The 21,103-nt window shown below is 49.3% G+C and overlaps 1 protein-coding gene across 1 annotated transcript; it reads right to left on the bottom strand.

Annotated features, from left to right (window-relative positions):
- Window positions 1–7,559: 7,559 nt before the first annotated feature.
- On the bottom strand, window positions 7,560–20,790 carry GATA5 (GATA binding protein 5). The gene is made up of 7 exons (XM_058814756.1): window positions 20,562–20,790; window positions 19,380–19,955; window positions 17,136–17,302; window positions 11,695–11,820; window positions 10,726–10,813; window positions 10,115–10,239; window positions 7,560–8,373 (listed from the first exon to the last, which is right to left on the bottom strand). Exons 2-7 carry the CDS (start codon window positions 19,897–19,899, stop codon window positions 8,227–8,229), a joined length of 1,173 nt encoding a protein of 390 aa, XP_058670739.1. The 5' UTR covers window positions 19,900–19,955; window positions 20,562–20,790; the 3' UTR covers window positions 7,560–8,226.
- Between the last annotated feature and the right edge of the window lie 313 nt (window positions 20,791–21,103).

Here is a 21,103-nt window from a genome sequence, read left to right as displayed (position 1 = left end):
CCCTGAGATAAGGCTGCACTCCAAGGATACACTCCACACGGAGGCCTGGACCTGACCTGGCAATTAGCAGGAGCAGAACTTGCTCAATGAGACACCACATTGGGCAGCCTGGCTCAGGAGGAGAAATTACCTAAACCTTTGCCTTGTGTTTTCTGCAGACCAATTGTGCACTTCAATAAAAGGCAGCAGTGATAATGAAAAGCATGTCAGTCTACCAAGAAACCTTCTGAGGATGTCTCCAGATCTCCTGCTTCTGAGTAAGATTGAGAAATCACAGGAATTTATTTTTCCCTGACTTTTTTTTTATTCCTAGTTCTGGGTTTCAGTGAGACATTCAGAAGCACTTAAGTACTGAGTTTAAAAAAGCTTATAAACCTCAGATCAGATTCTGGTTTTGTTTGGATTTTTTTTCTGATTAAGAGGTAAGTAGATTTCTGTTTTATCCAAACCAATTTGCCACGAGTTAGGGACTGATCTTTAGCCAGTTACTCTTTGAAAAATCTAAACTAAATTTAATTACAGGAGTGGAAGCCAGCTATTTTAGAAATTGTGGATGCTGTTGTGGTTTTATTTTTGGCTTTTGCCTCTTGCAAGTGGAAGTGGGTTTGGTTGCCATTTATCCAGGCTGCCTTTAAAAATCAAAACCAACTCCAGTGACCTCGCTCAGCTTTCTCCAGATGTGTCTGACTTTGTGGTTCTGTTCCAAGCCTCACTGACACCACCGTGGCCAAAATGACTGGTGGGACACCAACCAAGCCACAAAGGCAAAGCAAGCCAAGGAAAGTGAAGAGGTATTGACATTTCAGAGCAACCATAGGCTTCACAAAGTTGAAGAAAACTTTTAGTGTGAGCAGAGATCTTGTGAAAGCTGGAGCTCCTGAGGAGAAGGTACCAACACCTCAAGGCAGCTCGTGCCGCCTCCAGTCTGCCCCTGGCTGTCCCAAAATGCTGTAAAGCAGTGTTTTATACAAGTCCTATTTGCACTTTGGTTTAGATATGTCTGAATTTTCCAGGGGTGGGAAACAAGGGCAGGTCCAGCACCCAGGAGAACCCAGGGAGCTCTCCCAGCTTTGCCACCTCGAGGTGATGGGGCAGGTGTGGCTCTTCTGTCCCCGGGTCTGGTGCCATTGCACCACAAAGGTGTCACTGCCCCTGAGATGGGGGCACCCCACAGAGCAGGGAAAGGGGGGAACTCGAGGCCACAGCTCTGCATTCGTGTCAGGAGGTGAGGGAAGGTCAGAGTCAGCGACCTCAGAGCACAGCCCGTCCGAGGAGGAGCACTATTGTTAAAACTGCCTGCTCAGAAATGAGCTACCCATTATTAATATTTTAAATTGCTAAATCCTCTCTAGCCGTGTGTTAATATGAGGCAAAGCTGCATGATTTAAAAGTAAAGCTCAAGCCACTGTCAATCAGTCCTGGGCACTTATCAAAGCCTGCTGCAGGAATACTGATGGGACGAACTCTCCTTCTGGAACAGCTTTGCTGGATCCTCAGCCTCCTTCCAGAGCAGGTGAGGGATCTTTCATGTGTTGGGACTGTCCTGTGACCACAGACACTGCATCCACCCTGAGTGCAGAGCACAGGACAGAGCTGTACCAGGCTCCTGCTCACAGACCCTTTCCTGTGGATGCAAGGTTGGATTTAGGAGCAAGCTCTGCAATGAACCAAGAGAGAAACACACTCAGGAATGATGTCATGTCCCTCTACTGTTTGTTTTTTTATAATGGGCTTTCTACAGACTCCCATGGAGCTCCAAGATCCTCCTGGCACCTCAGAAGGAAGGGTTTCCTCAGGGGCAAAGCCTGGTTTTGGGCATGAACTGAAGAAATCCCAGATGAAGACAGGCAGTTCTGGGTTGCTGTTGGCTGTGATGAATGTAGAGATGGAGGATTGACAGCCTGTATTTATCAATTTTTTTATTTTATTCATTTCTATTTATCATTTATCAAGGAAGGTGATGGCAACATGTTCAGCTGCACCTGGGTGCCAACTCAATCCCAAACCTTGGCTTGTTGTTACATCTGCATTATTTAATAAGAAATATATATATATATTATATCCATGATGACCTAATTAGTTAAAAATGCCTTAGCACAGCAGAAAAGCCAGCTCACAGTGCATCCAAAGCCATTCCCATGCAGTGAGGCACAAACACCACCATCACTCCTGACTCACCGGGAGCTATCACCTTCCCTGTGAGTGCCCTGCTCCTCTTTGGTGCTGTGACATCATTAATGAGGGAGGAAAGGTGTCAAGGCCAGGCTCAGGAGTGGCAGTCACCCAGCAGCCCCCATGCAGTGACAGAGCACCCACAGCACAGGATGGTGCTCCCACAAAGCAAACAAAGGCGGATCTGAACCAACTGCCTCCCCAAAAGGCCACTCTGGTGCCCTTTGAGCGGCAGCAGCAGCTTCCCTGTAGAGCATTCCTGCTGCAGATCCCTACAGGCACTCACACAGTGTCCGATACAGCCTCCAGGGGTAAATCATTAACGCCCGTTCCACCCTGGCACTCACCTCGGTCCTGCTGTGCAGGAGGGGTGGGGTCTCCAGCAGGGGCTCCCCATCCTCTGGCTGAGGCCACAGCACTAAAAGGAGCTTCAACACCCCCCAGTCAGGTGTCAGAGTGGGCTCCTGGGGCTAAATCCCCATCATTTCCACTCATTCCATGAGCTGGAGCTGCTCTTTACTGCAAGGAGTGAACAGATGGCAGGAATGGCAACAACACCTGCAAAGACAGTGACACAGGGCCCTGCTCCATGTCCTGTCTGTGCCCACTTCTCTTTTCCTCCCAAAAATCTCTCAGTAGTCCCACAGAGGGTCAGTCCCATCCCTTTCCCTTGGGAAGGGAAATGTGAGCACAGGTGAAACTGGAACAAGGGCTGGAAGTTTCTACCAGGGTTTGCTTGGGGCCATTTGCTTGGTTTGGAGGAAACAAACTATAAGAATAATCTAATTTTGCTGTTTTCTATCCAGCTGTGCCCCCATGTGTGCTTATTTGTGCTCATTCCCAATACAAGGGCTTCCAAAGCTTTCCCAGGCATGAAACAACTGGTTTTGCACCCAAACCAAGACAGAAACTTCTACTTGAATGATAGAATTTTCCTACTTCCTCCTGTTTTCTTCTAGGTCATCAGGAAATGCAAATGGCATCCCCTTTTTGAGGTTAATTGTTTTTATGGAAGGGTTGCTGAGCAGTATTACCTTGCACCAGCTGAGAAATTGGCCCTGGAAGCAGCTCAGCCTCCAGCATCCTCAAACAGCACAATAATCAGGGTCTGCTGTTGGCCACATTTAATACTGCTGGAAATGCTTGCTATAAAATCCTTTTTGAAATTCCAATTTTAATGCATTTCCTATTGATGTTAAGGAGAGCCTGCAACAACAGGGCAAAGGGCTGGCAAACCCCAGCAGTCCCAGGGCATCAGAAAAGTGTAGGTGAAGATGCTTTTTTGCTAAGTTTGACCATAAAAACCGCCCAAAACTTCTCCCCATCCTTCTTCTTACACCTGCTGTATCCCTGACATGTTACCTGTGATGGTGCTTTTGGGCAGAAGTTTTACTGGAATGTGGAATTGCTGTTTTACAGAGAAGACAGCTGGATGGGGAAAAACTCCCTTTAACAAGAGCCTTTCTGGAATGTGCTGCTCAACAAGCTTCCCTTTGAGGAGGGACTTCTTTGAAATAAAATCACTTTGCTGAAGGTGTTATTGCTCCTCATTAAGTGTATTCTATGTAAATTTGATAGTGAACAGAAGAAATTCTTGGGGACACCACCTCCTACCAACCCCTGGCCACAAAGCTTTCTCCAGGAAGGACCACCTGATGGGATGAAAGGACTGGTGTTGTTTGTTTTCTTCTTCTATGCATACAATGCTGAGATTGAATATTCAGCTCTGCTTTAGCTGCTGCACGAGTAAATAGCCTGGATATTTAATTACTGCAGCACATTGACCTGGAAAGCAACGTGAGTTTTTTCCTGGCTGGCACACGACACCAACTTGGCAAAAAAACCCCAAAACATTGAAGAGGAGCAGTGAAACAGTGGACTGGGAGTGGGAAGGAACACGGAATTCACCTCTGTGTATCACCAATCACTTCCAGAGAGATAAAAACTATCAACAGAGCCCTACACCCCTTCATCTCCTGAAGCACTGCTGTACCTGGCTTCCACTTTTTTTCCAGGAGAAATCTCTTGGATCCAATAATGCTTCACACTTTTCAACCACAGGACCAAGAAGAGGAAGTTTGATGCCCCCATCCCTCATAACCATGGTGGGGATGTTCCCAGCTGGCACAAAGAGCCAAACCAGAGACCTGTGCCCAGCTTCTCCTGGGTGCTGTGTGTCCCCAAGGAGCGCTCAAACCCTCACCAGCTGGATGGTATCTGCAGCTCAGGCAGAGCCCAAAGAGCAGCTGAGCTGCCACACAAGTTGTGCCGAACATTTGTGTGTGCAGCACAGGAAAAATGATGGTTCTGTGCTGCAGCATAAATGACACCCCATTAGAGAGTCTGGGGCTTTGGGGGTCCGGCAGACGTGAAACCACAACTTTCCATTTTCCATGCAGAAAACTAAAAGAAACAAACTTCATTTTTTTTTTTTTTTAAGCAACTGCTTGGGTGAGCAATGATTTTATTGTGCTATTAATATGACCATAAACAAGAACAACATGTGTTTATAGGCTCAAGTGCTTCATTACTCGCTCGCTGACATGGTGGAAATCACCGTGGCATCAGTTTAAAGTGCAAAATGGAGCAAATCATTGTAGCCACGTTGTAAAATCATCTGGGCAGGCAACCTTTGAACAAAGGCAATTGATAGCTCTGAGGCAGCTGTACAACAGCAGTAAACAGAATAGTTGTCCACAAGCCACCAGACCTGCAGGAGAGCAAATACAGCCCGTGCCTTGGAAGGGGAGGGAGCACCAAGGGGGCTGAGAAAGGTTTGGGAAAGAGAAGTGAAGGTTCTCTGAAGGTGACAGAGCTGCTGTTGGCACAGAAAGTGGGCTGGATCCAAGGCTGGAGCTAGGAGGGGTGGGACAGCCCCTGGTCAGCTGCAGGGTCTGGTTCTCCCCGACCTCAGCTTTGTGTCTGATCTCCTCCAACCCTGCCACCCCAAACATTCCTGTGACAAACTGTGTGGGCTGAGCTGGGCTGTGCCACCAGCAGGCTGTGGGAGCAGGATTGAGGATGCACCCTGAGCTGGGAAGATCCAAACTTTCCCATGGCTTTTGTTCACATCTGCTGGGGCAAATGCTCTTCTTTGCCATGCAATGGGGGGTACAAAGGGATGTGGATCCCCCAGGGAAGGACTTCAAAGTGGCAACTGGGGGAAGAATGGCTAAATATTGCATGGATCCCCTGGATGAGTGTCTGGAAGCCTGGGACCTACAGAGGGGTGTTGGTTTTTCTGTGGGTGCAAAGACCTGGAGGGAAGGAATTTCCTCTGTCCCACGGGGCTGGGCAGATGCTGCCTCTGCCATGAGGAGACCGAGGGACACAAATCTGCAGGAGTGGCTCCTGCCCTGGGAATGCGAGGGAAAAATTGGAAAACACTGCCAAGAAGTGAAAAACTGACATTGTGGGTGATGTCACCAGTGAGGGCAGGGAGTGAGCAGGAAGGAAAAATTACACATGTCCCAGTTGTTCCACTTCTTGTCCCTCTGCCTCGTTTCGTCTGTCACCAGCCCCCGGCGCATCCTGACGGTTACCAACAGGCAATAAATAAAACCTCTGGAGCCACTGGTGTCAACATCTTGGCATTGTTTGGGTCTCCTTGTTTGCCTTTAAAATAGCTCTCCTCCTCGGGGTCACGCAGATGAAAAAACGAGGACCCCCTGCCATCACCCGTAGAAATCATCCTGCCATGACTTGTGCTGCCTTTTTTTATTCCTGCCTGCAAAGTTTGGGGTTTGGGAGGTGCCTGGGAGCTCTGCCATTACCCAGGGCTCTGGTGCCTCTTCCCTCGGGCCACATCACCCCCTTCCCTGGCTCCCAGAGGCACACTCAGGGCTGGATTTGGGATGGTGTAGCCCGTGCTGCTGGCTTATCTGCTGCCTGGCTGTGCCTGGCTCTGCTGCAGATGTTGGCTGGAAAAGGAGTGGAAAAACAAACGCTGGAGACGTGGATCCATGGTCAGAGCCTGGCCCTGCAAACATGGTGTGCCACTGCTGGGTCTGGCACTGGAGGGAGGCCATTCCATGGCAGCCTTTGCCCTGGCACTGGAGCTTGGCATCATGCAGGCTGCTAATGAGGCTCTGGGGGCACCAGAAATACTCCTCCAAAGACAGTTTTTGTCACAGACGTCTTTTATGGAAAATCCTTTCCTTAGGATTTTTCCTCCTAAGAGGCTGAGACGCCTCAGGAACAAAATCTGGGCATTATTATTATGATTATCTGCTGCTGTGGAGTGCATTGGGTGGATCTTTGAGTGGCCCATGTTGGATGTTTGTAATTAATGGCCAATCACAGCCCAGCTGGCTCAGACAGAGAGCCGAGCCACAAACCTTTGTTATCATTCTTTGCTATTCTATTCTTAGCCAGCCTTCTGATGAAATCCTTTCTTCTATTCTTTTAGTATAGTTTTAATATAATATATATCATAAAATAATAAATCAGCCTTCTGAAGCATGGAGTCACATCCTCGTCTCTTCCCTCACCCAAGAACCCTTTGAACACCGTCACAAGTTTTCATCCATGGGCTTTGATAAAAGGGTGGCTTGAACCCTCACCATGCCTGCACAGAGCAGCCCCTGCAGGGCACCAGTGTTCCCCAGGGCCTGGAGCATCTCCTTTCCTCCAGCAAGCATTGCATGGTGGAAAGCATCGTCCTCCATCCCAGCTGAGTTGTGACCTGATGTCAGATTCACTCTCCCTGATCCTCCTTAGCCTGTTGTTTATAATAAAAATCAAGCCATCCATCTCTTCTGACAAGAGGAAGAGTTGCTCCAGGAAGCCCTGGACAGGTCAACTTCTATATAAAGGAACTATTACTTGACAGTTTCCTGGCCATAAATAGCTGTACAGCGAGGCTGGGGATTTTATTTAGAAATAACAAATAAAGTAGGCCATAAGTAACTTCATGACCTTGCTCCCCCCTCATTTCCCACCCAGCTCTCCCCTTCAGTAGAGTCTATTCTTCATCCCCAGGTTCATTGGGACTTACAGGACCCCATTTCCCACTTCTGAGATGCTGCAGAAACATGCTGTTGCCAGCTTTTGGAAGTGTGGTGTGGGTTTTGCATCACTGAAGATTTTTTGCTACAGTTCAGCTCCAAGAAATTGTTTTTTACCTGGCCTTCATTAAAATAATTAAAAAGCAATTTGGTCTGCATGGCTGAAAGCTGGAAATCTTCCACTCAAAACATCCCCAAAACTGGATTCAAACAATTACACCTCCAACAAACCCCTTATTTTTCAGTCCCTCAAGCCTTTTTTTAAAGTTTTGGATGACTAACTTCTGATTTTCTAATGCTTACACTTGGCAACATCAAAACCAATCAGGAAATACAAAAGAAAAACCCAGCATTTTAGTATTCTTTTATTATTGGGAGGTTTTGACCATTTTTGTCATGTCTTTTGCCTAAAATAATAATAAAACCCTCTTTGTTTGGAGCTGGAAAGGGAAGAGCAGCGTGTTTATTTCATGTATGACTCATCAGCTCAGTGTTGATACGCGAAACGCTTCAGAAGCTAACACTCTATAGAGATGATTGTTTTTAATATAAAACAGTAAATGTTTAAAACAACCATTCTTTGTTTTTCCTCTCTCTCTTTTCTTCCTGTTGTGGCCAATAAAACATAAGGCAGGCCACGTAGCTTACATTTTAATAAAATTAAGTTATTTGGTGCCATGTTATTACAGTCTTTTATTGGGAAGTGGAATAAATTGCACACAGTGGAGTCATAGGAGGGAGAAATCACTGCGAATAAACAGATTCTGGGATGCATTTATTTGCTGGTTTCATCTCAGAGGAGGAAGGCTTTCCCCAGGAAAACGGATGCTCCAGCCTTGGGGAAGGATGAGTTTTTGGGGACCTGGTGCCACAGTGGGGCCATCCCAGCCCCATCCAGCTGGCGTTTCCCAAGGGCATCCTCCAAGAGAAACCTGTCCTGTGGCTCTGCTGGATGCTCCTCAGTGCGGGGCGCTGGGGCAGCTGCTCTCCTGCCCGTCACACAGCCACAAAGGTTGGTCCCAAGGCTCTCTGTGGGTGCTGGTGGCTCCTAGGCCAGAGCCAGGGCACACCAGGAGTCCTGCCGGAGGGGCACGCTCAGCCCGGGCTGCGGGGCCATGCTGCCCCCAGAGAAGCTGTAATCCTCGGGCTCGAACTTGAACTCGCCGGGCAGCGCCTCGTCCGACTGGCTCTGCGCCTGCCCCGAGGGAAGAGAGGGGTTAGCAGGGCTGGCACCGGCCACTGGGCAGGGTTCATGGGGCACAGGGAGCACTGGGGTGGGTTGGGAACAGGGTGGGTGTGGTGTGCGTAGGCAGCCTCGGCGAGGGGAGAGAATGATGTACCTGACTCTATTTTATCAGAAAGTTGAATATTATATTTTACATTATATTATATTCTATTATTCTAAAATATATTCTATTATTCTATATTATATTCTATTATTTTCTATTCTATTCTGTAATACAATATAATAATATAATATTGTTATATTATATTATTATATAATTATGTTATATTATTTTAATATAATAATATAGCACAATATAGTATTATGTTATATTACATTATATTCTATATTCTATTATATTATTCTATATTCCATTCTATTCTATTCTATTCTTCTATTATTATATTATATATATCATATAGTATAATATTGTATCATATTATTCTATATTCTATATTCTATATTCTATATTCTATATTATATTACACTCTGTCATATTTCATCTAAACTGAATCTGCCAAGCACCCAGCTGCACACACTGCACAGAATTTTTTGACTGTCGCCTGACAGTCCCGACTCACACACACACACACACACACACACACACACACACACACACACACGCACCTGGCCCAGACAGGCCAAGGAAACAAAACCCCATCACTTTGGGTAAACAGTTTCCATATTGCATTTTACTTTGGCACAACACAAGCACAGCAAATGATGAGAATAGTTTTCTTCTTTCTCTGAGGTGAAACGTGAAACACAGAAATATTCTTGGGAAGGATTGTGCCTTGCTTTTCTCTGTGAAGAGAAATGTGGCAGCAGGTGGGTTATCCCTGATGCTAAAATTCCCTTCAGAGCAGTCCAGAGCTAGGCAGGATGGTCCCTGCAAGTAAAATGACCAGGCAAGGAGGAGGCATTCCAGGGCCCATCTGCATTTATTAATTGATTAAATATGTCCAGTTTGGAGATCTTTAGGTGTGTGCATATTTTTTCAGACCACAGCACAAACCAGATTTCCTGGTTTCAAACAAAAACCCCACCCTACATGGTGTAACCAGCGCTGCACTAGGACCTTGGGTGCTGGGGCTGAGCTTCCTCTCCATATACACATGTCCAGCTCAGGGAGAGATTAAACTCAGCATAAAGATAGTGCTGGGCCACAAAATTCTGATGTGTTGGTGGATTTAGAGCCTTTTTCTTCCTATATCAAGGTGGAATAGCAACCAGCTCCTAAGAAAAGCTTGGGACAGAATTGGGGCCTTTGACAGATCACAGCTCTGTGATCACTGAGCACCTCAGGGCTAAAAAGTGCAGGTAACCCATGCCCAGGGAGCCTTTTCTTGGGAGCTACAGGGGATTCCACCCTGGGCTGATCTCATCAACTCAGCAGAGTTGTGCTTTCATGGTGGGAGATGGGAATCAACCTCAGCTCTGCACTGAAGGCACAGCAGAGCTTGGACACCCCAGTTCTCCACTGCAGCAAGAAAGATCCCATGGGAAACCAACAGGCTGGAGACCTTTCTCATCCACAGCATCTTGGGAGCTCATGCTCCCTGCTTTCCTCAGCCTGAGGAAGCCCAGCAGGCTGGTGGCCACAATGCAATGAATTAATTGCTTCGCCTCATCAAGGCCCCCCAGCAGAGCAGCCATGGGGGTGTGTGGATGTCCCACCCCAGCAGGAGATGGCTGTGGCCCTGTCCCTTACCTGGGACACCGACACGATGGTTTGTCCAGGGTACTGTGAGGTTGTGCTGGGCTCTGACTTTAAAGTGACCGTGCTGTCTGAGGTGGTGATGGAAGAAGGGGAGTTTGTGGCCGAAGTCGTGGATCCTGGAAGACAATTGGAAGAGGGCAGTGAAGCAATGTAGGTGCAAATCTGCTTTAAAAAAAATTATATTTTAACAGCAACCATGACATCTCAGAGCACAACTCTACTGTTTTCTTTCTAACACATCTGCGTCAGAAAAGACTTTGTATTAGGCTGATGCTGATGGAGGAGGAGCAACCCTTTCACAATTTGGCAGTGGTTTTGTTCCCGTTACTCAATTTAGCCCAAATCTGCTCACACATGAGCACTGCTCACTGGAGCCAGGTGCCCACAGGCCAGAGGAACCTCACAACAATATGACAGCACTGAGATTTCCCACTGAGCATCTTCTTATCACACGAGGTCTGTGCAGAAATACAGGCCCCAGATCTAAAGCAATCACCAAGGACAAATTCTCATTATTTTCTAATTATCATAATTTCCTGCAGAAGAGGAAACATTGTGAACCGTGCTCCAAGACCCCAGGATGGATCACAACAGCACTGTACCTGTTGAGGCTTTGCCTTTGGTAATGTTTTTAGGCTTCCTTTTCCTCGTCTGGATGCTTTCCTTTTTCATGGCCAGAGGTCGTGGTACCTTGACATTCATAAAGTTTGGAATCGTTAATATTGTATTTTATTCAGCTCCTTCCCACATGTGTTGCTCTCCCATTTCTGTGCTGTAGCTCATGCAAAGCACCTAAAGTCCTTGTCCTTCACTAAGAGCTATTTTTCTCTGCATCAGGCCTTGGCTGGAAGATATATAAGCCTAACAGCTAAGGCTTTCCCACAAATTTTGTTTTTCCCTTTATTTCCTATTTTTCTTTTCCTGATTTATTTGTGACCTTTGCGACAGGGCCTCATTAAATTACACTGACAGAGTGAGAGCCTACAGGGCTCAGAGGGAATGGGGTAAGGGGGCTTCAGGCTTTATGGAGGGATGGAGTCTCCTCTTGGGCTGGTGACATGTCACCAACAGCTCCTATCCTCCGTGGGTAAATGTTATCAGCCAGCCTCCACGTGGGCTCCTCAGCCTCCTTCACACATTCTTAACTAGGACATGGAAAAGGAATATGCTCCTTAGCTCAGTCTGGGTTTGGGAGCTTCAGCCTCCAGCTACAGGAGCGTGGTAAGCTTTCATTTCATGGAATCCTAGGACGGTTTGGGTTGGAAGGGATCTTAAAGATCATGTAGTTCCAGCTCCTCTGCCATAGGCAGGGATACCTTCCACTTCCCCAGGCCTTGCACACTTCCAGGGATGGAGCACCCACATCTCTGAACAAGCTGAGAGCGTTCCAGCATGCCTCACCCTGGAGAACCCGCGCCGACTGCGCTTTAAACTGTCCAAGGAGATGGGTCTGTGGCACGGCTCTGCTGGGCCCAGTCTAGAGGCTCAGTCCTTCCAGAGCTGATCCCAGCCCTGCAGGGCAGTGATCCCACACCCCAGAGGGTCCCTCCCGGCGTGGATGTGCTCCTCACCCCGTGGAGCTTCATGTACAAGCCGCAGGCGTTGCAGACGGGCTCGCCCTCGGCGTTCCTCCTCCACAGCGTGGTGTTGGTGGTGCGGCAGTTAGTGCAACAAAGGCCCGCACGTCTCGAGGAGGACTTCAAAACAAGCAAACCAACACGTGAGTGCACACAAGGAGTGATGAACTGGGAAGTTTCCCTTCATATCAAGATGAAATCTCCAAGCACACCATATTCCCGGAAAATGTGCAACGCGCAAGAGCCAAATTCAGATCAAAGAAATTACATCCAAATGAGATCACTCTAATTTGCAAGTGTTTGTTTGGTTTGAGTTTTTGAAATTTGTTTTTGTTTGGAGGTTGAGGGGGTTTTTTTTTGTTTTTTTTTTTTTTTTTTGTGATTGATAAACCTAGAAAATATCCTTGCAACTCATTTCACAAACTTCCAACAAATCTGCTGGAAATGATCAGGACTCAGAGCATGGAGAACTTGCCTCCAGGACATCCACTCAGAGGGAGAAAGAGATGGAAAATGCCAGCTGGGCTTTAAATGCATGAAAAAAACTCATGCTTTAAGTGAACTCTTCTGTTTTCCTGCACTCAGAACTACCACTAAAGTTAGAAACATCCGTATTAATCTCTGGATTATGACAACTGGAATCAGTTGGCTGAACTGAGCAGAACCAAACTGAACTGGTCCATGGTGAGACCAGGGAGGATATTCTTTAAGTCTCACAGATAATCTGTTCTCTTACAGGCTGCAGAAACACCCTGCAGATGTTAATTAACGACATATTTTGTGAGTGCAGTGATTTCTGGCTCTTAAACATTAATAATTCCAAATGGAGAAGGAAAATATTCTGGCAGAAGCAGCAAACTAATTTCTGACAACTTCCCTCCAAAGCCAATGGAAAATTCACATCTATCTTTTTCAGACTTGTCACCTCAAGTGACACCAGTTATTGAAACTATTTTAACACCAGTTATTGAAACTATTTTAATAAAAAACCTCACTAAGTGTAAGATACCTCTGGCATAAGTAATATCTCAGGCTCTCCACATTCAGGTGTCTAAATACGTTCTTCAGCCACCAGAAAAATAGTTTTGAATCTGCTCAAAGGCAGACAAAAGGTGATGGAGGCAATAAAGAACTCCCTGTTTGTTTATTTTTCCATTATTGCCTGATATCCTGACTGAGCAATATAACGAATGAGGTGGGAAGAGGAGGATTAAAAATGAAATGTTTTTACAAGGTTAGCAGTCAAATAGAGATCAGCTTTGAATTCCAAGAGGCACGAGTGACATGCCCTAGATTTGATTCTCTCGTTGCTCAGCAAAGACGTCTCAGCAACTATTTGCAAATAATGGCACCACTTTGGGAATCATTCGGCTTGCAAGAAATAACCAGGAAAAAAAAATATCCCAAAGTGTGAGCTGACAAGCCTGGCACAGAGGATGAGACAACAATCTTTGTCCCTGACGTGGTGTCACAGCAAGATCCTGGGCAGCCACACAGTGCCCTGTGGAGCCTTTCAGCTGCCAGGGCTGTGCTGCTCTTCCCTGCAAGCAGGAGGGACCTCGGCTCCCATGGGAGCACCTGGAGGGTGCAAGGATTCTAAAGTCCAACTCCTGCTGTGGGCACGGAGGGGAATTTGGAGCCACCCCGCCCTGGATAACTGCCTGCTGTAATCTGTCCTCGCCTGCGGATGGGGAAAGACCAGTGCAAAGCACTTTGGAAAGTTTCAAATTTTCTGGGCTACCACAGGTCCCTCCCTCTTTCTGTTTCACAGAACGCTTTGTCAGCTGCTTGCAGATGAGGTGACAATGGGAGCTGTGGCTCTGGCGGCCCAAGGGCAATGCCAGCCTCGCCAGAGCTCTGCTCACCCTGCCAGCACTGTGTCACAACCTGCTGGTGGCCTTCCTGCAGGGACAGTGACAATGCCTTCTATCCACCCTGAACGTCACCCTGCAGGCTGGCTCCTCACCAAGCCAGGGAGAGGAGAAACCATCCTACATCACCAATATTGCAATTGAAACCTCAGAAACCCCATGAGAACCTGCCCCTCACCACAACCTGCCAGCTTAGCAAGAGACAGTCAAGGCTACCGCGGCTCACTGAAGGACAGGGTACAATACATTATTGCTGGTTTCCCAGCAATTCTCTTGAAAGAAAATGCATTTCTGCCTGCCTCCACCCCACTGCCTTTGTACCATTCTGACCTTGTTAGGAAGTTGTTGACTTCAACATTGTGCTCAGTGTTTATTTATACAAATGCACCATACACTCAAACAAAAACTCTTCACAGACCTGGCTTGACAGCCAAGTGCTGCTGATAAGCTCAAGGAATGGTGAATTGCTGCCTATTGAATTAACTGTGTGTGAGAGTTCCTTGGAGAGCCCAAAAAAATTCAAATCCAGCAGGGAGGGTCCTTCTGAGGGAGACCAAGCTGTCAGGGACTTTGCTTCACCTCCTTTTCAAACGTGGAAAAGAAACCACTGGGTTTCACAGGGGGAAAAAAGGGCCCTGAACCCTCAGAGTTAATCAATGCTTCTCTGCCTGTGGTTTATGGGAAAATTAGAGCAAAGTGTGCTGAGATACTTGGGCTCAACTCCTGAAGGTGGAGAACTCAGAGGCTCAGAGGCAAAGGCAGCAGCATCCTCTAAGATTTGCCTTTGTTCCTACAGCTCCGGGCAAGCCTGCACCTTGGGGGATGAGGGAGCAGGAAGAACTGAGGGGCAGAAGAAAACCAAGGCAAACACCATGAGATGGCTCTAGGACTGCCCCAGGGCTGTGATACATCCCATCCCCACCTTCCCCAAGGTGTCACCAAGCCCACTGGGCATTTCAAACCATAAAAAAGGACAGGCTAAAAAAATTCCTCCTGGGCTGAGGTGGAAAATGTACTCTCTGAGCCAAGCTGGAATAATTCAGCTCCAGGTTAGCCCTTCAGCTCTGGGTGGTGTGAGGCTGCTGAGCACAGGACAGAGGCTGCTGAGCTGCATCTGCCCCCATGCTCCACTGTGGAGAGCAGAACCTCACCTAACAGGGGAATTGCAGCTGCTCCTGATTTCAAAGGTGATCTGGATTTTCAGACTAGGTCTAAGATATCATCTTGTGAAACACACCAAAAATCTTTGGCTAGAAAAGGTGCTGCCCAAAATAAAGTGCTGCCTCCATCCTCCTCTAACACAAACCCTTTCTACTGAGAGCCACAGCCTTTAAAATCCAGACACAGGCTGGAGCACTGCCCCTGCTGCAGTTAGAGGATGTTGCCCTTATCTCAAAAAAAAGGAAACAAAAAATGAATTGGAAACTACAGGACTGCTGCTCTCCCCCTCCCATGCAGGAGCAGGCTGAGCTGCAGGACATCATTCCCCCAGTGTTATCTGGGCTGTGTTGTGTCCTCTTCTGGGGGACTTTGCTTTGTGAAAGCAGAAGTCAGGATAACTCCCAGAGCAGTGTCTACTCACAGGACAAAGGTCATAACGTAAAGGATGAAAGCAACCTTTTTCTTTTCCTGTGTCTGTATTTCACTGCACTGAGAAAATGGATTTTACTGTTCCTACAGTCACTGCTCTGCTCCCAGAGCTGGAACCCTCTTGCCCATCACCAGTAGATCCCTCTTTTACCAACAAAGCAGAACTTGTTGCAACAGGAAATTTTACATCCTTGGGAAAACCCAAGGTTTCAAAATGTCAGAATGGAAAGTCAAAATTGCATCCCCTTCTCTAATCCATAAACCAAAATCCCCTCAAGTATTTCAACCCTAGCAAAATACTTCCCCTGGACAAAACTCAGCTCTTTCATTTAAGTTTTATCAGTGTTGTATATATTGCCAAAATAATAAAAAAGTTTGGAAGTATTTTGGTAATTCCCAACTATATTTGCTCATCACTGGGAAACGGTCTTAATTCTGCAAACAAGCATTTTCCATCAGAAAACTTTGTTGAAATGTTGGTTTAAAAAATGCCTGATGGGTGCTATAGATGAGGCAATGCACGGCTGCGTCTCTTCCCATGAGCCGAAATAAAATACGGAATAGCAGTGAGATGTCTCCAATTCCCTCAGGGAAAAGCTGCTCAAAAATCCCCTAGAAACCTAGAAATTCATCCAGTGACACATTTGGATGCCAGTCTGAAATGCAGAGTTGGATTTGAACTGCTTTGCACCTCTCTGTATGCACAGGTGGTGTTTGCCCAGAAGAAATCAGCGGCGCAACTCTGGGATTGCGGCACAGAGCGACCGGGGTTCAGATTTAACGTCACCTCATGTAAGGAGACAGAAAGATTTTGGAGGGACAGGCAAATCCTGTTGGATAATGCTGAATATTACATAAAAATGCCTTGATTTTAATTTGATGAACAAAACAGGAATATTTTCCATGGAGCTACTACTCATTTCATTTTGCAAATCCAAGCTACATTTCCGAGGGTCGAAATCAGAATGAAACATCTTCCTCAATCTCAATTTTTTCTTTATTCCTGACTGATTTTCTTACACAGGAACTTGCTACTTTTGGGTTATTACTAATAATTTGTTTCACAATACCAAAACATAACTTCAGGAATACACCCCTAGTGAAAGCCCAAGGAGCTCCCAGCTGTTTCCCAGACCAGTTCCAGCAAACATCCTGTTTGTAATGACAGCGTCTGATGACAAGCTCTAAAACCAAAACTGTTACCACCAAATTTAAACATCCCAAAGCGACTCCACAAAAAAAATAAAAAAAGAATGTGCCTTTCCTCTCTCACCATGGGATCCCAATTGGAGGAAGCCCAATATTACAGTGACAGAGGGAATTAATGCTTTAACCAGCAGGGAAAGTGGGACCTGCCAAACCCCAAATTTTCCCCTGAGGCAGGAGGGTGAAGGCAGCGGGGAGCAGGGGATCCTGCTCCCATTGTGAGCAGCCACAAACCCCCTGGGCCAGCTCAGAACAAGCCCTGCCTCCTGTTCAACTGCTCTGCCTAGACCGTGTCTGCCTGCATGGAGAACTAGCAAATAATAATAACAAAAACAAAATAATATAATAATAGTAATAGTAATAGTAATAGTAATAGTAATAGCAACAACAACAACAACAATAATAATAATAATAGAATTATAAAGCAAAATATCCACTGCAGGAACAAAGCTAGGGGAAGCCTGCAGGGTCCCAACCACAGAGTGATTGTTCCTGCTCTGGTGCTGCTCTGGGACCCCTCCAGTCCCTTCAGCCCTGTCTCCACTGCCCACCACTCATGCCAGGGCAGAAATCCCTCTGGCTTCACCCATTCCCCCGACCCCAGCCGGTTCTGTGCTGCAACACGGGTGTCCTGGCATTTAATCTGTGCGAGAACAGGCGGTCAAACAGAGCCTAACACAAACACAGAGACCCCAACAACCCCCAGCTCCTGCCCTCCAGCCAGCCCCGGGCGGAGCAGGGAATCCCCCTGGGGTCTCCCTCTCTTACCAGCCTCTTCTGCGGCTTGAGCGGCCGGTTGATGCCGTTCATTTTGTGGTAGAGCCCGCAGGCGTTGCACAGGTAGTGCCCGGTGCCGTCCTTCCTCCAGAGCGGGGTGGACATGGCTCCGCAGTTGACGCATTCGCGGCCGTCCCCGGGGAACTCCTCCAGGTACTCTGGAACGAGCAGCAGCCGTGAGAGGGGCAGGGGCACCCCCAGAGCACGGGGTGACCCCGGGGACCCGGCGGGAAAATCCTCCAATCTTGTGCCCCAACACCAGGGGAAATCCCACTCCGGAGAGGGTTACCGCCACCCTAAAAGTGTGACCCAAACCCCTTTATTTCCTCCACACCCTAAACTTTTAATATTTTGTTCAAAGCCCGCCTATTCCCCCATTCCTTCCCCGAAAGACGCCGAAGGGCTGAACGCGGCTGGGATCTCCCTGGGATGGGAAGTGCGATGGGGGACAGTGCGGTGTTACCCCGGGGTGCAAAAATAAATGGGAGACGGGCTAAAACGGGGCGATTTTCCTGATTTCCATCAGGAAACACACCCAGCCTCTGGCCGGGGGGACGGCCCGGCCGGGGAAGGCTCTGAGCTGCCCGCAGAGAAATGCGGGGCTGGCACCATCCCGGGCTCTCCAGAGAGCATCACCGGCCTCCCGCGGCCACAGTTCCTGCTAGAGAGGCTCTTCTTCACTTTTTCGAGAAAAAAAAAGTCCAGGGAAGGAGCGACAGATCACCGACCGCGGAACATCCCTGCCCCGAGCACGGCGCAGCGGCAAACGGGCAGCCCCGAGCAAAATCGGGACACCTCTCAATTGAGAGTCGGTCTTTGTGTTCCGACCGCTTTTTCCCCCTCTTTTAAAAAAATAATTTATTCTTCTTGTTCTTTTCTTTAGAGGAAAAATATATTTTATATTACTTTTTTAAAATCTTCGATCGGATTAATAATGATGCAACGGAAAGAAAAAGGAAAAAGAGCAAAACTTTAAAAGGAGGGAAATGGAAAATAGAAATAACACGTAAAGAGGAAAGGTAAAAAAATACTGCAGTAATTCACTGATTTTTTTTAAAAAAGGGGTAAAAACGGAGGGAAAAAAAAAAGAAAAAAGAATACTTTAGGCTACTTGAGAGAGTTTACACAATCCAAGAGCAAAAATAAACGGCAGAGAGGACGGCAGCCGCTATCCTGGCTCCTAAAGCACCGAATTCAAAGTGCATAAAAAATTTCTGAGGCATCACCTCCCTCGGCAGGACGATCTTTCCCCGCACAATGCAAAGGATTTTCACAAAGGGAAACCCTGGAAAGCAAGCGCTGCCCGGCGAGGCAGGAAAAGCCGAGCCGGGGACGGAGCTCGGTGGGGAGGGGGCTCCATCCCTGCTCTAACTTTGTTCTTGGGGTGAAGATAAGATAATTCGGTTCACCGCAGTAAAGATGATAACGCGGCTGAGATCTTGAAGTGGCTTTTAAAGGACTTTGCAAACCACAGCCGGAGGAGGATGGTGGAGTGCCCCGGGGTTATAAACCCGTGCACGGAGAGTCCTGTTAAATCAAGCCCGAAACTTTATTTGCTCAGAGCTTGGTTTAAGGGGACTCTCGGCGTGGGTGCAAAGGAATTGAAGTTTATTGTTCAACGCCTGAGCGCCTTTCGGTGTCTCCCCAAAGGCCGCAGAGCAATGCAGCTGCGGACCTGTTTGGGCGAAGGCAAATGAGGAGACCGAGAGTCTGTTCAAATATAAACTAATTTACCACAATAAATTACTTAAAAGGGAGGGAGCTATAAATCTGCCCCGCTAATTTAAACACAAGGGTAAGTATTGAAGCACAGGCACAAAGTCGATATTGTGGGAAGGAGATATCGCGGGGGTGCTGGTGGGGTGGGGAGGGAAGGGCTTGAACGGTCTCTGCTCCTCTGTCCTGCGGGGAATTGCTCTGCTTTGAAACGCGCTCTTTGCCCCCTCCCTTACCCACCTCTGCCCGGGGTCAGCCGCACATATCCCATTGCCGGACCATCTCCCCATCCCTGGATAAAATCATCCTCCGCTCTCCCGTCGGGGATGCCAGCGGGACAGCTCATCCCGGGGCCGGGCCACCGACACGGAGAGGGGATGGGATGGAGAGTGGGGATGGGGCATGGGATCGGGATGGGGTATGGGATCGGGATGGGGTATGGGATTGGGATGGGGTATGGGATGGTGGTGGCTCCCACCCAGCTCCCCGAGACGTCTCTGAAGGACTGTGGTGACCTACCAAAAGTGGACCTGCGGCCGGGCAAGGCCGCCTGCCTGGTCTGCAGGCTGTGCAGCACGCTGCTCTCAAAGTGTCCGGCCGTCCAGGAAGGCGGTATCTCGGGGGTCACGTAGGCGGGGTAGGGGCTGGAGTAGGACCCGTTAACGGAGCGCACCAAGGCGTTGCCGTACTGCTCCCGGCCCCCGCCGCCCAGCAGCAGGGGCCCCTGGTAGGCGCCGTCGCGGCCCGAGGGGCTGCTGCCCGGGGGGCTGTGCGAGTACGAGAAGCCCGAGGGCGGGTGCGGGCTGCCCGCGTTGAACGCCGCGGGCTCGCCGCCGCTCTGCCCCCAGCCCGGGGCGTTGCCCAGGTGGCTCTGGTGCGGCTCGCAGCCTTGCAGGTAGGGCAGCGTCTGCAGCACGGAGGGCACCCGCGTGGTGGGCACGTAGACGGGCGAGCCGGCCGACGAGTGGAGGAAGTTGCTGGAGTCGTGCGAATAAGCCGACTGGCCATGGCTGGGGGTGAGGGCCAGACCCTGATACATGGTCCGTCCTCGGCGGGGGTGGCAGCTCAGGGCCCGCGGGGCTCACTCAGAGGAACCTGCAGGGAGAACGGAGAGCGGCGCGCTGAGACCCCGCACACACCGGGCACCCGCCGGCCTTTCCCCCGCCCAAAACGCCTCTTCCCCGCCTCAAGCAGGGGCTGAAATTTGTAATTTTCCCCCCCTTTTGTTTCGTTTTCCTTTAAACTTTCCTCTGAGGCACGGCGAGGAATAACCTCCTTGGAATGGGCAGCGACCTCTCCGGCACCATCACCCTCCCCGCCGCCCGCCTGGTCACCTCCAACGGGCCGGAAAAACACTCCAACAATTAAATTTTTTTCCCAATAGTATTTCTCTTCCCGTCCCTTTTTTTTTTTTTTTTTTTTTTTTTTTTTTTTTTTCCCAAACCAGGGCCTGGAGTGCAGCTCGGGGCCTTGTTGGCGAGGAGGCGGCCGGCTGCGGCCCCCGGGGTTCCCTGCGGGAGCGGGGTCCCGACTGATCTGGGCAGAGATCCAGGATCGGGAGCATCCCCGTTGTCCCCCAGCCAGCAGCGCTGTCGCTTTCCCGTTAAAAAGCGCAGTAACCCCCGGGCAGGCCTCTCCGTGCCGACGGAGGGCTGCAGCCGCCCAACCCCGCCGGAGCATCCCGCCCGCACAGGTACTCACATGTGGAGCGGAGCCGGGCATGGCCGTGGGGGCATGGAGCTGTGCTCAGACCATCCAGGGAAATCCCAGCAAAATAAAGTAATAATAATAAAAAAGAATACAATGAAGTTCGCGGGGGAGGCAGGACAAAAAACCACCAAACCAGCAGGACCCGCTGGAAGAGAGGGGCCGCCCTCCCCCGCTGTCCCCCCTGTCGCCTCCCCGTGTCCCGCGGGTGCGTCCCTGGCTGCGCCCGGGGGGGAAGTGGCGGCGGCGGCTCCGGCTCGGGCTCTTTACGGCGGCCCCGGTGCGGGCGGCCCCACGTGACGGCCGGCGGGGCAGCCCCGGTCCGGCCGGGATTGGGCGCCTCCCGGCACGGGGGGACGGGATAAGTCCCGGATAAGTCCCGGCGGCTCCCCTGCAGCCTCCCCCTGGCGCGGGGCCGGGCGGAGCGGGGGCAGACGCGGCCCCCGGAGCGCCCGCACCGCCCCGGGCCCGCCGGCGGGGCTGGAGGAGTCCGCCCGCCCCCGGGGAGGGCTGGGGGTGGCTCCCTGCTCTGCGAA

Source organism: Ammospiza caudacuta, chromosome 15, assembly GCF_027887145.1.
Source record: "Ammospiza caudacuta isolate bAmmCau1 chromosome 15, bAmmCau1.pri, whole genome shotgun sequence".
Classification (NCBI taxonomy): Eukaryota; Metazoa; Chordata; class Aves; order Passeriformes; family Passerellidae; genus Ammospiza; species Ammospiza caudacuta.
Note: the sequence above shows the minus strand (reverse complement) of the source record. Positions and strands in the feature narration are given on the sequence as shown.